At 32.9% G+C, this 14,996-nt stretch overlaps 1 protein-coding gene across 1 annotated transcript in view; it reads left to right on the forward strand.

Moving 5' to 3' along the window:
* The window catches only part of LOC113113816 (dedicator of cytokinesis protein 2-like), a 121,548-nt gene that overhangs the window by 20,788 nt on the left and 85,764 nt on the right, over window positions 1–14,996 (forward strand). The window contains exons 22-24 of the mRNA XM_026280305.1: window positions 7,280–7,388; window positions 7,863–7,933; window positions 8,722–8,828. Coding sequence (XP_026136090.1) covers window positions 7,280–7,388; window positions 7,863–7,933; window positions 8,722–8,828 — 287 coding nt within the window. The remainder of the gene's footprint in view (window positions 1–7,279; window positions 7,389–7,862; window positions 7,934–8,721; window positions 8,829–14,996) is intronic.

A 14,996-nucleotide genomic window follows, 5' to 3' on the forward strand; every position in this document is an offset into this window, starting at 1 on the left:
ATTATATTTTATATAATTCTGAAAATACCTTTTAATTATATTTAAATATATTTTTTTTAATTTATTCTCAAAATGTGGCTTAAAATATGATTCTTTCTTACTTTCTCATATAAATCATATTAACTAGTCTTTTTATTGCTATATGCCAATGCATACTAACGTCTCTAAAAAAATGTGTTAGTATGCAGTATATAACATTTCAAACAGTTGTATACCAACTTAATTGTAAAATGTACTCATTGCATTTAATTCAGCAAGTAGTGTCAAGTTATAATATCAGACATTTTTATTTTGTGTTTTTTATTTTTTTATTAATTAATTTAACTTCTGTCAGTCTGATCAAATTAATGAGTTGAGTAAGAAATGGTATTAAGACAAATCTAACATTTTGCATTGTGTGTGGCATATTTGTTTTTATACTAAAATGTTTAGATTTATATTTAAATATTTCAAACATAAAAAGATTATATATATATATTTTTTAATTTGGCCTAAACTTCTAAGCCAAAGGTTTTGACTGCTTTCTTTCTTCTTTCTTTCTTTTTCTTTCGCTCTTGCTCATATTAACCAGTCCGTTTACTGCAGAAGGCTGATGCATACTAACATCTGTAGAAATGCAGCCCGATCGTGGCCGGATCATTTTTCAGTGTTTATTAGTCCGAAGGCTCTCAGCAGGAGTGTTTTCGCTCTGGATTCAGTCCCGGCAGGAGGCGCTTCGCTCTGATAATGGAGTTTGATGGAAAGCGTCACTGCTCTGCGCTTTTAAAATAACTCTCTAAAACATCCAGATTAAACCACAGACGTTATATTCCCAGAGAGAAGAGACCATGTGGGTGTGAAAACGCCGGTTCGTGGCACACTCTGGAAATTTAATAAATGCTTTATATTAAATAGCTGAAAAGAAATGGATGGGAAAATTACCTCAAATTGTTCATGAGATATTTATTATTTAGCTCAATTTGTGGATATTGTCTGTCTTCCAGGATGATTTTAAATGCTTAAAAATCAAATGCTTCATAACAGTCATTCTAGTTCTGAAGCAATTTTTATTGTATCTTTTTTTGCTCTTCGGCTTCAATGATTTTTTGAATACATGTTGAAAAATCTAATCAGCTAGATTATTAAATTAACTCTGTTTTAGGAATAAAAATGTTAATTAGAAACATTTTCTAAATCAAACTGATGCAAGGTTTCTCAAACTGGGGTTTGTGAGTTGATGAAAAGTTAACAATTAAATCAAACAAATTTAAATCAATAAAATAAAATGTCAGATTTGTTTATCTGCATGCCATGTGACAATTAACCAACATCAGAGCAGTGTAATTTTATTAATATTTAAAGGCTATTATAGTACTTAATGATATTTGTATTTGCTATTATTAAATATTACTATTTAGGTCTAATTTATTATTATTATTATTATTATTATTATTATTATTATTATTATTATTATTTTGTTGTTGTTATTGTTCTGTAATTTTAGTGCTTCAAATAAAATTATTTCAGTTGCTAAGTCAACATTTCTAATTTTCATTTAGTTTGTTTATCATCTAATATTTATATTTTAATTACTGTCAGTTTTACTTCAATTAACAAAACTTTAAAAATAGTTGAAGTTCTAGTCAATGCTAATAACCCTACATCAGGGAACTGAACATGAAAATGTGTTGTTAAATTATTTAAATATTAACTTACAATCTTACAGATACTATGACTAACTATTTAAGGTTACAGGGGTTTTTTCTTCCAAAAACGTTTGAGAACCCCTGCAGTATAGATCTAGTGATGACGAGGGTTAATATCTGGCTAAGGTTAATTATGTGTTTCACACTGCTGGAATGTTGTGTTGACCAATCAGCATCTAGAAGCAGAACTGTCCACATTATAAGTGGAATGTTGTTGTCACGTTCTCTGTGTTATGTGTGTGTTTTATCTCTTTGAGTGGTTGTTCTTATGCTCTAATGCCTCTCATTTCATACCCATCATCAGGATTAATACACTGTGTGTGTGCGAGTGTGAGTGTGTGTTTAGCTTTGGGCAACATCCAAAACCCTTACGGCAGTTTTCTGGTGTGTGTGTGTGTTGTGTTTTATGAATATATAATATTTTTTTGTTGTTAATTTGTGATCTTAACTGATATTTTGTTAAGGTTGAAGGGTAGGTTTACTGATTCCATGAAATGCACATCTCAGAGTTAGTAAATGCATCATATATGCTGTGTGTTTATGATATTATGGATCATATCAGAAAATATGTCTCAAATGCCTTTTCTGTGAGGTTATGCATTTTCATGTGGGAATGCCAGTTGTATTTTTTTGTCAAACAAATTGAAATCTAAAAAACTTTTTGAATTTGAATAATACAATTTTTATTTATTTTATTTTCACTTTTGGCTGTTCAATTCCTTTATTCCTTGAGTTTGGGTTTGACATCAAAAGATGAATATGAGACAAGAGATCAACATTTCAGCTTTTATTTACAGGTATTCACATCTGGATCTGATAAACATAAAAGATAGCAGCTTCTGTTTGTTGAAACCCACCCATTGCTCATGTGCTGTTTTAATTTTGACAGGCAATTTTGATTTAGTCTTGAGACGAAAATGCTTAATAGTCTTAGTCATTTGAGTCTTTTATAGTTTTAGTCGACGAAAAGTCATTTAATTTTTGTCAACTTTTAGTCATTACTTTTATTGTAAATGGACTGCATTTATATAGCGCTTTCAACAGACCCATGGCCATCCAAAGAGCTTTACAAGCTGCCTCACATTCACACAGTCATTCATACACCGACGGCGGTGCCAGCCATGCAAGGCGCTAGTATCCATCTCGTTGGGAGCAGCTAGGGTGACTTGCTTAAGGACACCTCGACACTTGGTCAGGTGGAGCCGGGATTGAACCGCCAACTTTCCGGTTTGTAGACAACCTACATGAACCACTGAGCCACTGCCTCAATAAATGTAGTTCATTTTTTTTTCTCCAAACTTCATTCTTTCCATCACTTTAGTAAAGGTTGTCTCATCAGAGACCAAAATTTTAGAACCTCATCTTCTATTCTTCTTGCTAATAAATGTTGGTTTCCATCTTCTGGTGTAGCATCTGTACTTTTGTTCATGAAGTCTTCTGCAATCAGTAGATTGTGATTAGTGGTCGACCGATATATCCCCAATGCCGATATATCGGCCAATATTTGGCATTTTTCAAATATTGGCATTGGCCGATAAGTTTTTCTGCTTGGCTGATGTATTTGAGGTGGGACTTTTATTTTGATATCCACTAATTGGGATATCTTTACTCCTGCCCTCTGGAGGTTTTTGCTGATGTCACTAACAGTTGTTTTAGGGTCTTGCCTTACAGCTGTCTCAATGTCTGTGTCATCAACTGTTGATGTTTTCCTTGGTCTACCTGTTCTTCCTCAGGACATTCCAAATGTAATGGTTGTAATGTACTGGCTAGGGCCAATGTTTGTGCAATGGCTCATTGATTTTCCATCTTCTGTCAGCTTCACAATTGCTTGTTTTTCACCCATAGAAAGCTCTTTGGTTTTCATGTTGGTTACACATCTTCTAACTATACAGTAAATACAGTCTACAGAGGCAAAACCCAAATTTGAATCTGAAGAAAGACATTCAGTGATATTTCTTGTTTGAATAATCAATGAATAAGACAGAGCAGGTCAACAAAATACACCTGTCAGTCACATGTTCCAATACTTTTGGTCACATGAGCAATGGATGGGTTCAAACAAAAGGTGTTTCAGATCCAAAATGTTGATCTCTTGTCTCATATTTATCTCAAACCCAAATGTTTTCAGTCTACAGCAAAAATAAAGGAATTGACCTCACTGTTCCAATACTTTTGGATGGGAGTGTGTGTGTATACTGTATATGAAGAGTTTGGTTACAAAACGCAATAAATCCATTTTTATTCATTTTAGTAAAAATGTGTTTTCTTTACCAAGAAAGTGGCAAGATGAAAACCACTATTTTCTGTTTCAAACCTTCACATAGCATCTTTAGGTTATTATAACATTTTTTATTACTATTGATTTTCAAAGATTTATTATAAAATTGGGTAACACTTTAGAATAAGGTTCCATTAGTTAATGTTAGTTAATGTATTAATTAACATGAACAAACAATGAATAATACATTTATTACTGTATTTATTCATCTTCGTTAATGTTAATGTAAATACAGTTATTCATTGTTAGCTCATGGTAATTCACAGTGCATTAACTAATGTTAACAAGCACAACTTTTGATTTAAATAATGCATTAGTAAATGTTGAAATTAACATGAACTAAGACTTATAAATTATGTATAAGGATTGTTCTTGCTTAGTTCATGTTAATGAAAGTAGTTAACTAACATTAACTAATGGAACCTTATTCTAAAGTGTTACCTAAAATGGTAATATTTTTTCCCCAAAATTACAATAAATCTATGATACATTATTTTTCTCATGAAATAAATCCATTGAATCAATATGAAAGTTATTTTTCATATTGAAACTGTTGAAATTACACAACATAGTAAGTTTATCCACATACGACAGCCTCTGAACTTGATCAATACTAATTATATCGTAATCAATACTTATATACAGGCACTGGACTAAAAATACATTCATCAGTCATCACTTCCAAAATGAATTAAATGGGTCATCTTGTTAATACTATAAATTAATCCCAGCACTAAAATAAAATGTCATCATGAACAAGAACACTACTATATCACATTAGACCACAGGAATTCCAAAATTACATTTCCCTTAAATTCAACTTCATAAAGTGCATTCATCTTGGCCATGTTACATTCATTTAGTTGACTAGTGCTATGTGCTGTATTAACAAAAACATAAAAGGCATTAGTAAAAACACTAACACTGACAAGCTACGAGATATCACGTTCATAATCGAATATGATTAATCTAATGAACGCGATATAGCACAGCTTGTCAGTGATCTACGGCTCGGTGTATTAAATGTCGCTCCATCTAAAAGCCTGTGATGGAGATTTACCTGTACTACTGTATTAATCACAGACTTTACTGACGAGATGCGCATGACATCACATGTGATTTATCATGCAGCCCTTGTTTGTTGATCACAAAGTACAAAGTTGAGGATTAAAACTAAGATGCAGAGTGTGTTCAAAACGTTGCCATTACTGTCTAGAGTGTGTGGAATGGTGCACTGTGATTGGTTGTTACTGTCTACAGTGCGTGGAATGGTGCGCTACGATTGGTTGTTACTGTCTAGAGTGTGTGGAATGGTGTGCTGTGATTGGTTGAGCGGATATATCGTATTCTGCAAAAAGATGAGACTGGCGCTTGTCTTGGTTTGGAAAAAAGGGAAAGAACACGACCTAATAACTTTGCGAATATCGCATTTTGCGTAAAATAAAAAATTCAATTTTCAATGCTGACCAGAAATATGCTTTATATATTTTCAGTTCTAATTTAACTTTTTTTGTGCTTAAATATTATTATTTAGGTTTAATTAATGTTTATTTCAGCTCTAATGTTTATTTCCACTTAAATTTACTGTACATGCAAAAATCAATGAAATATACAAAGCAGTTTGTGAACTCAAAACTAAAATAGTACCGCAACATAACCAGCATTTCACAACTAATCAGATTTGATGTTTATTTTGCATTCAGACCTGACTTTTACATTTATTTTGTTAAGGTTGACGTTTGTCGGTTTACATGCATATGCATTTCTCGGTAGGTTTATTGAGTCTAGGAAATGTAAATCTATTTGTCTTGATGACAGTATATATGCTTCTTTGTTTTGTGACTGTGTGTGTGTGTGTGTTTACTGTAGTGTGTGTTATTGTGTGAGGTCAGAGGTGCCGTATTAACTGTGGCTCTCATGTGGATTAGAGGAACAATGCTTCAGTAATCACGTCTGTTCTTCAGCGGTACCGCGGTAAATACTGTCGTGTGTTACAGCATAATCTCCACCCTCAGAAACCCCACCGACTATAACATCTGTTACTCCTGACAGACCGACAGAGAGAGACACAACTGACCTGATGGACAGAGATGGGACAAAACAACATTGAAGAAGTGCAGAGAGACTGAGAGATATGAATCAAAGTCACTATCATGATCCTCTGCGTCACCTGAAAGCCTTTCCACAGACTTTAGTGTCGAACAGCATCATAAGTGACCCACAAACTAACCAGACTCATCACGTCTTTATTGTCCTGACTAGATGCATCGCAATAAAGCCTCAAGCAGTGAAATCTGTCTTCCGATTGCGCCGGTCATACATTTAATTACTGTAGGGTGTAGTGACTTGTGTTGCGTTTGCAAAAACAGGTCTCAAGTGGGATGGCTTGGCATTTTAATTTGAACAATAAAATGAACTAACCACTAAACGTAATGTGTTTGGATAGAAATTATAGCCATGCTTTATGCATCATATCAATTAAATAATGCATGAATCAAATGCAGGTGTTTCTTCATACATTCTGCTAAATTAATAAATATAAACATAAATGCATTATCGTGTGAATTTTGACAAGCAAATGGAAATTTTGTCCATTGTATGGAATTTATATATTTAAAAAAACCAAAAAAACTACTTTAATTAACACTGATAAGAACACAAGCAGTTTTGATGCTATTTAAGTACATAATTATAAATTACACATCAAATACAAAAAAGTTATAAAAACAAACTTAAATTAAAGTGGCTGGAAAGTGAAGCATTTTTCTTTGTAGTGCAGTTTATATGATAAAATGATCTATCTTTTTAAGATATACATCTAGTTTAAATTATTTATACATGCATTTGTGTTGCAACTCCTGCACTGGTTTACTAGTGTCCTTTTTGGGAAATATTTTTATTGTATGAAATAATGTATACATCACTTACATGCTTTTATGCTTGAAACCACATCTTTTTCATGTCGACTCATTTATTTTGACTATAAACAAACTGGTAGTTGTTAAAATGTTGTTAACCGAGAAGATTATTCACCGCTTACATTTATACATTTATGCATTTAGCAGATCATTTTATCCAAAGCGACTTACAATGCAATCAGTCTAACGGTTTTTACCTAACGTGTTCCCTGGGAATCGAACCCACAATCTTGCACTGCTAACACAATGCTCTACCACTTGAGCCACAGGAACATCTTATTTGAAATAGACCTGAAGTCCTGGTGGAAAAGGGGTATAACAGTGTAGAAGTGTGCGAATGTGTGATGATGGATATGTGAAATGTATCTCACAAGTGTATTTTCTCTCTCTCCTGCCAGACTGTATGAAGGGAAGGAACAGGCCGAGTTTGAGGAATCTCTCAAAAGTTTATTTGAGTCGATCAATAACCTGATGAAAAGTGACTACACCACTACACTACTGCAGCAGGTATGAATAGTTGAATTCAGTTTATTAAATATATATAGCTATACATGTATTTATACATTTATGTTATTGATTTCAATGATATATTTGTGTGTGTGTATTTGTGTGCGTTTATGCATGTGTATATATTTACACATTTATGTACATTATATATGAAAACGCATTTAAAACTATACAAATAAGATTGATATAATAAAATATATATCAAATATAAAACTATTTATCAATTATTTTCATATTGTGTACATAATATAAATACATACAATTATATCCTTTAACAGGTGTATATGTATATCAAATATTTTAAGTAATATTATAATGTATCATATAAAATATTTTTCAATTATAAAATATATATATATATATATATATAATTTATGATTTTTATAAATCCTTTATTTATATTATTATATTTTTAGAGCATATACAATTTAATATAAATGTCTGTGTGTGTGTGTGTGTGTGTGTGCATTGTAGGTGGCCGCTCTGAAGTACTTGCCCACAGTCCTGCAAGATGTGGAAAATGTGTTCAATGCTAAACTCCTCAGGTGTGTCTCATAGCAGCCTAAATTCTCTAAAACCCCCCCTGATCGCTCTGTGCTGAACTGATGTACTGACAGCCGTTTCTACAAGTGCTTGAAGACACTTTAAATGACTGCCATCAGTTTGTGACGTCAGAAATCAATCACCACAAACACACAGACTCTCCTTCAGTCTGAAGCTGATGGTCCTTAATGCACTTGTCCTCTTACATTTACCTAATCTACTTGGACGCTAATGCTATAATAACTGTAATATGACTTTAACAAGTTTAGCTGCTCATGCGCTTAACTGAGGCGCTTTAATGAGTTTGAGAAACAGTGGAGCGAGTTTCTCTCATATGGATAGTTTCATTTTAGTGTTTTGATCTAGTTAGAGCCGGGAGTGTGTGTGTGTGTGTTATGCTTCAAGTGGCGTCTAATTCATCACTGCACACAAAACACAGGTGATTGTTGAGGGTCGATATGATACAGTAGTTTCTCACAGACCCCGGCGGCGTTCAGACTCGATCGATAAAACACAGGTCACTTTCTCTGCCTACAGCAGCCTCAGCATATATTTATGGATTCATTTCTGCTATTTTTATCTTTTATTCAAGATTATTGATAAAGATCTTCTACAGAAATACAGTATAAACTGACACTTACTGTTGTACAAAAACTGATTAGATGACTTACAAAATATCACTAAATGAGACATTAAGTGCATGAACTGCTTTGAAGCTCTTTAAAAAAATGTTGTCAGTCGATCTCATTAACGTTTTTAAGACTATACTTTTCTGTCTGTCTGTTTACAGTAAGCTGTTGTATGATTTCTACACATGCATTCCTCCGGATAAACTACAGAAACAGAAAGTGGCGTCCATGACTGTGATCGTGGGCAGCAAACTCTTCCACAGACAAGGTAAAACACATGCTAATGAAAGTCTGAGAAATCTGGAGCCCCTCCCCCTCAATTTACACATGAAACCATATTGTAAAAAAATAATAAAAAAAAAAATCTTTCGACTCATTAATACATAAGTACTGAGTTGTGAATTACTTTAAACTAGGGATACCGATAATCGGTATACGCCGATAAATCAATTACCTGCACTATCGGCCATCAGCCAATTGTTTAAAAACAGAAAATGGGCTGATTATTTTCTGTCAATCAAAAGGCAGTGAAAAAGCATGTCAGACAGCAACTTGCATGAAATTTTTATATTTAGGGCTGTCCAGATTAAACTGATAATAATGCATTTATGCTGACCATTGACACAGGTTCTATTTGACCCTATGCATCACCTGTAGTTTAAGCCAGGATTGCCATGGCCACAGTTTTCCCTTCACAAAACATTATTTGTAATGTGCCTCCAATCCAATTATCAAAAAAAGCTTTGTGCTTTTTTACTTCTGATAAGAAACAAAGCCTCAGTTTTCAAATCCTGTATATTTTACCACAAAATTCAAACAATAAATGGCATTTTGATGCTCTTAAATGGGGTGTGACAGATTGATGTAGCAGCTTCAGTTTTATGCAGCAGAGAAGAGCGTGAGTCTTAGCCACTTTAATTCGTGAAATAAACATGAAAGGACTTCAGAAACAACACTGAAAGATACATTGCAACTTACAAAAATGTTCATGTTTCACATAATCACTCAATCAGCATTTTAATTGAAAGAAAGAAATAAAATAAAACAGCTCATGTACAATATCACTTAACATTGCATTTACCTCAGGAAAGTGACCCAATGTTCACATCTCATTAGTTATATTGAAAAAACTAGAGAGAGCATATTTACTGTTAATTGTATATGTATGTTTGAATAAATCTGTAATATAGTTTTTTCTGAAACCTAATTGAGTTGTATACACCCAGATAGCACAAGTATGTCTGCAAGGTGTTTGTTAAAGATTGCTTGAGCTGGATCTGCTGTGTAAAAACATCTCATAGACGTCTTTAAGATGTTAGTTTTAAAAACATTCTGAATCATAAACATTTTCGTAAATTTTCGAAACGTGTATAAATCTGATAGGAAACTTCCTATAGATTTATTGCAGAAATGCAGACACACTATAAAAATAAGTCTTGCAGACGTAAATAGACGTCTCTGGGATGTATGTGTGCTTTCAGGGCAGACGTTTTTATTTGTGTGTGATTTTATTATATCTGAATATAAATAACACCTACTATAAGTGTTGTTGTTGATTTCAACCTCTAAAGTACCAGTGTGTGTGTGTGTGTGTGTGTGTGTGTGTGTGTGTATATATATATATATATATATATATATATATATATATATATATATATATATATATATATATATATATATATATATATGGTTCAGAGTATTGGCAAATATCATTGAGTGATCTGACATGAAGTTTGCATCTCTACTTTTAACTAAATTAAAACTTATGTTTGTCACGGTGTTGTGTGGGAGAGATACACGTAACGAGGAAGATGGGCTAATCCATAGGGAGAAGGCAGAAACACACGTACACATAGACGAGACCGGACAACCAAACACTGAACTGAATGCAACTTATAAGGCGAACGTTAATGACAAGACACACCTGAACATAATGACACAATAAACATGTGACATGGAACACATTGACGGAAAACACAACATAATGAGTCCAGGGGCGTGACAATGTTGCTGAAACATTAAGGATTTGTGAGTTCCCAGCATGCATTGCAGCATGAATAAATTAGGCATTTACTCTTAAAGTATTATTTATTTTCATTTCTTTTCATCTCACAGTGTCTTTGATATGTTATTTTACACTGTATTTCTCGACACTCTTTCTCTCTCTGGGTTTTATATGGTGGCCTCTGGCCTGCTCTTGCCAGACGCCCTTTTAACTAGATGCTATAAAGTGATGAATGGTATATGTGTGTGTGTGTGTGTGTGTGTGTGTGTGTGCGCACTTTAACTTCGATAAGATGCAGACGGGTGATGAATGTGTTTGTATGTGTGTGTTTTAAGAGTCTGATGGTTTTGCTCATGAGCGCGGTGATGGATTGTGTTGAGTGTGTGTGTTTGATGATGGGTAATGATAGACAGATTCATCATCCAGCCTCATTTAACCTTAAGTGTTAACCTTTGCTTGTATTCGTTGTAAAATCTGCCAACACTCTTGTCAGTGCATGACCAGGGTTATTATAGCTAATTAAAACTAGAAGAAAAACTATAAAAAACTATTTTTTACATCGATTGAAATAAAAAATATATATATATATAGTCAACTTGTGATATATAGCCTACATTTATAATGATATACAAATCTATGCATCAGCACATTTATGTACATCTTATTCACTATAATTAAATTGTGGCAGGCTATTTTATTACTGTATATATATCACGTCATATTATTCCGCCCAGCTCTCTAGTTATTGATATCAGCATCGCTTGTGCAGTCACTGACTAATGATGGACACACATATGATGAAGTGTGTATTAGCCTGTCTGACCTGATGAGTTTCATCTGTGCTATATTATTAAATGTTGATGCTATTGTTGTAATAGACAGACAGATGTTTTTGGCTGTGGCATTTTGTCTAGAATTGTTTTCTAGAATTAACTTGACAGGCCTGAGTTTTCGAGAGACTTTGTACTAGCAACTCTGTTGTGAAATGAAATTCAGGGCATTTTAAAAACCGCAGATTATTGATCAGTTTTTTTGCCTGTTTCTGCTTGACACAAAATCAGATTCGCTCTACAGATTCCACTGCAAATGATAATTTTTCCATTCCAGTTGCATTCGACATCCTCTTCGTCTGCATGAGACACCAGGTTTCAGAATTCAATTCATGCATTTTATTGAGCAAAATCACAAGCTGTCCGCTCCACATGTGTCCGGTACGTTCGCTCATAAATATTCATGAGCACTGCTATTTCGCCTCTAGCGATTGGTCCAGAACGGCTTGACATCACAATACGAGGATTCCTCTTTTGTCCTGCATGGTGCGGCCAGCTGTTTACTTATTCATATATTCATGTGTCATTTTGTTTATTTTTGAATTACCGTGTTCCCCGTAAGCAGTCCTGACAGGCATTTTAATTGAAATTTATCTGGCCGGCCGCTTGAAAATGAAGCCCCATTTGTGAAATGTCAATCTGAAATGAGTGAGAGAGGAATGAGACATTTATACGCAGTACAATTACCTTCACCATATTAGCCTCATTTAGTGTGTCCGGCCCTCACCTGGAGGAGAAACAAGGCATGATGGGAACAGCATCAGGTGGCAGTGAGAAGATGCTGGGGCTGAGGCTCCATCTGTAATTTCCATATTAATAGTGCATCTTTAAAATGAGTGCATTTAGAGCAGTATGCTAAAGGTGTCTAGTAATGTAATCTTTGTGAAGTATGCCATTTTGGGACAGGATGGTTTTTATATTATGTCTTTGTGAATAGATCAATACTTTCATTCACAAAGATGTATTAAACTGATAAAATATTTCAGTAACAATATTTGTAATATAATGTGTTATTCTTCTGAACTTTCTATTTAACAAAGCATCTTAAATTTTTTTTATGACGTTTCCCATAAAAATATGAAGCAGTACAACTGTTTTCAACATTATTATGAGTTGCTGGATTAATAGTTAACATTTGTTGCCACATTAAGAAAAAAATAAAATAAAAAACATTACATTTTTTTTTTTAATTGTAATCAATTGAGTTCAATTTTAGCCATGAATTCTTTCTTAATACAAGCCAACAGACCAGGAACTCTTTTAAGTCACTCTTCCAAGGTCATTTTAACTGCTATTCAGCTGTTGGTGAGTGTTTATTTTGGACCCTGGATGCATTATAGATCAGAAACAGAATGAAAGGTGAAAAAGATGGATTTTGGACGAAGGTTAAAACAATTTTATTAGAAACCTTTACAACTCTCATTGCAGTGTTCAGTTTCATTACAAAGCGAGAATGATCAAATTTACTGTCAACTTTGACACTTAATTCTGGACTGAAATAACTCCACGAAGCATGAAAGTAAGCTTTTTTTTTGTGGTTTCGAAATCAACTTAATCAAACGTAATCCAAGTGTAAAACAGATACAGCAAATCATATTTGTACTTACAAACCAATATTTAGTGTTAATTTCCTCACCCTCAGGCCATCCAAGATTTAAGTGACTTTTCTTCAGTAGAACATTAAAGACAATTTCAAGGTGAAACTATGCTCGTAGTTCTTATTTACTGTTATAATAAAGAAAAAAAATCTTGGATGTTATGAGGGTGAGTAAATTAACAACTAATTTAGATTTTTGGGTGAACTATCCCTTTAAGTACATATACTATAATTATGATGATGTGCACAAACACACACACTCTCAAACGTGAATCTGCATTTGACACATTTAATTTCCACTTGATGTGAAATTAGATTCATGAATAATAATATGAGAGCAGTTAGCTCAAATTATTCCGCTGTCACACTCGCAAACCTGACAGACGGGAATTATTGAATCGTTTAAAGAAAGAAATAACGAGCGAATTACCCAGAAACTCTCATCTGCCTCCGATCTGCTGCATTCTTTAAATCTCAGCTGCTGTTGAAGAGCCGTTGACTGGTGTTAGAGCAGGTTTGATTCTCTGAGATCAGAACAAACACACAGACCACATCTGATCCCAGACCAGCGCTGCTGACGCTTGCTCTGTAAAGAGAATCACTATGCATTAAAACCAGAGATGGAGATTAGTTTTAATAAAAGAGTTTCATAAACTCATCTTTCCTCTGACTCAGAACTTTATCTGAATGTTTGACTTTTTCATTTCACTCTTCAGTGCAAAATGTTATCATTTTTATGATAATACAATCTAATTTAATATGCACAGAGAGTCACGTGATATAATAATCTCTATTTATCCATCGATCAGTCATAGTTTTTGTGCTTTTTACTCCCTTTTGGCTTTGTGAATTGAAACCCAGCCGAGTGATAAACCACTATGAAGCTCTAGACAGTCTTGCATGTTTTCTTCTGTAATGCTTTTATTATTTTCCTATGTGTGTCAGTGTTTTTCTAGTATTCATTATATGCAATTATTATTTTGAATTAGCATTTATTTTTTATATTTTGTTTCATTATTTTAATTTAGTAATTTTATTTTTGTACAATTTTTATTTTAACTTTATTTTAGTTTTAGTAATTTTATTTCTAAGTTTTATTGCACTTATTTCTGTTTTTACATAATTGCACTTATGGACATTTTAAAATATTTTTATGTTCCTTTCATTTATTTTTTTACTTTTTTCAGTTTCAGTTTAATTTTAGTTTAAGTTTTAGTAATTTAGTTGTGACTTTTGACACTTTCGTTCTTGTAAATTTTATATATGTCTATTTAGATTTAATTAGTATGTTTTATTTTTCGTTTTAGTAATTTTAGTACTTCATCTTATTTCCATTTTTAAAAATGATTTTCATTATAATATTTTTTACAAGTTTATAGTAAGTAAATTTTGTTTAGTTTCAGCTTTATTTTAATTACCAAAAAATGATTAATTTGAATAGCTTTAGTTAACAATAACAATACTCCATATCTATATTCATTCAGTTTCATTTTAATTTTATTTTAAATTGTAGTAATTTAGTTTTTTTTTGTCATTTTTGTGTTTTTGTTTTGTGTGTGTTTTAAATATTTATTTTGGCTTAATTTTTTTTTTTCAGTTATAGTTTGAGTTTTTTTTATCAAATATTTATATTTCATTTTAGCTTTATTTGTTACCAAACAACAACAACAACAACAACAACAACATTTTAATAGTGTTAGTTAACAATAGCTACACTGTTGTTTGAGTGCATGCCTTCACAGGTATCCTGACATTTTAAAGCAGGACAGTGAGTTTGTGTGGCCCTAATGATGATTTAATTTCTAGGCTTGATGATTCTAATGATGAATGGTTCAATGAAATGTGCATTACATAACCAGAGTAATATAGAAATCAAACACACACACACAGTAATACACACATTTGCCGTTATTCACTCTCTCAGTGGTGATGCATTAAAATGATGAAGTGTGTCAAACACACACACACACCTCATCTGACTAATTCAAATGCAGTGAAAGTGAA

Source organism: Carassius auratus, chromosome 14 (genome assembly GCF_003368295.1).
Source record: "Carassius auratus strain Wakin chromosome 14, ASM336829v1, whole genome shotgun sequence".
NCBI lineage: Eukaryota > Metazoa > Chordata > Actinopteri > Cypriniformes > Cyprinidae > Carassius > Carassius auratus.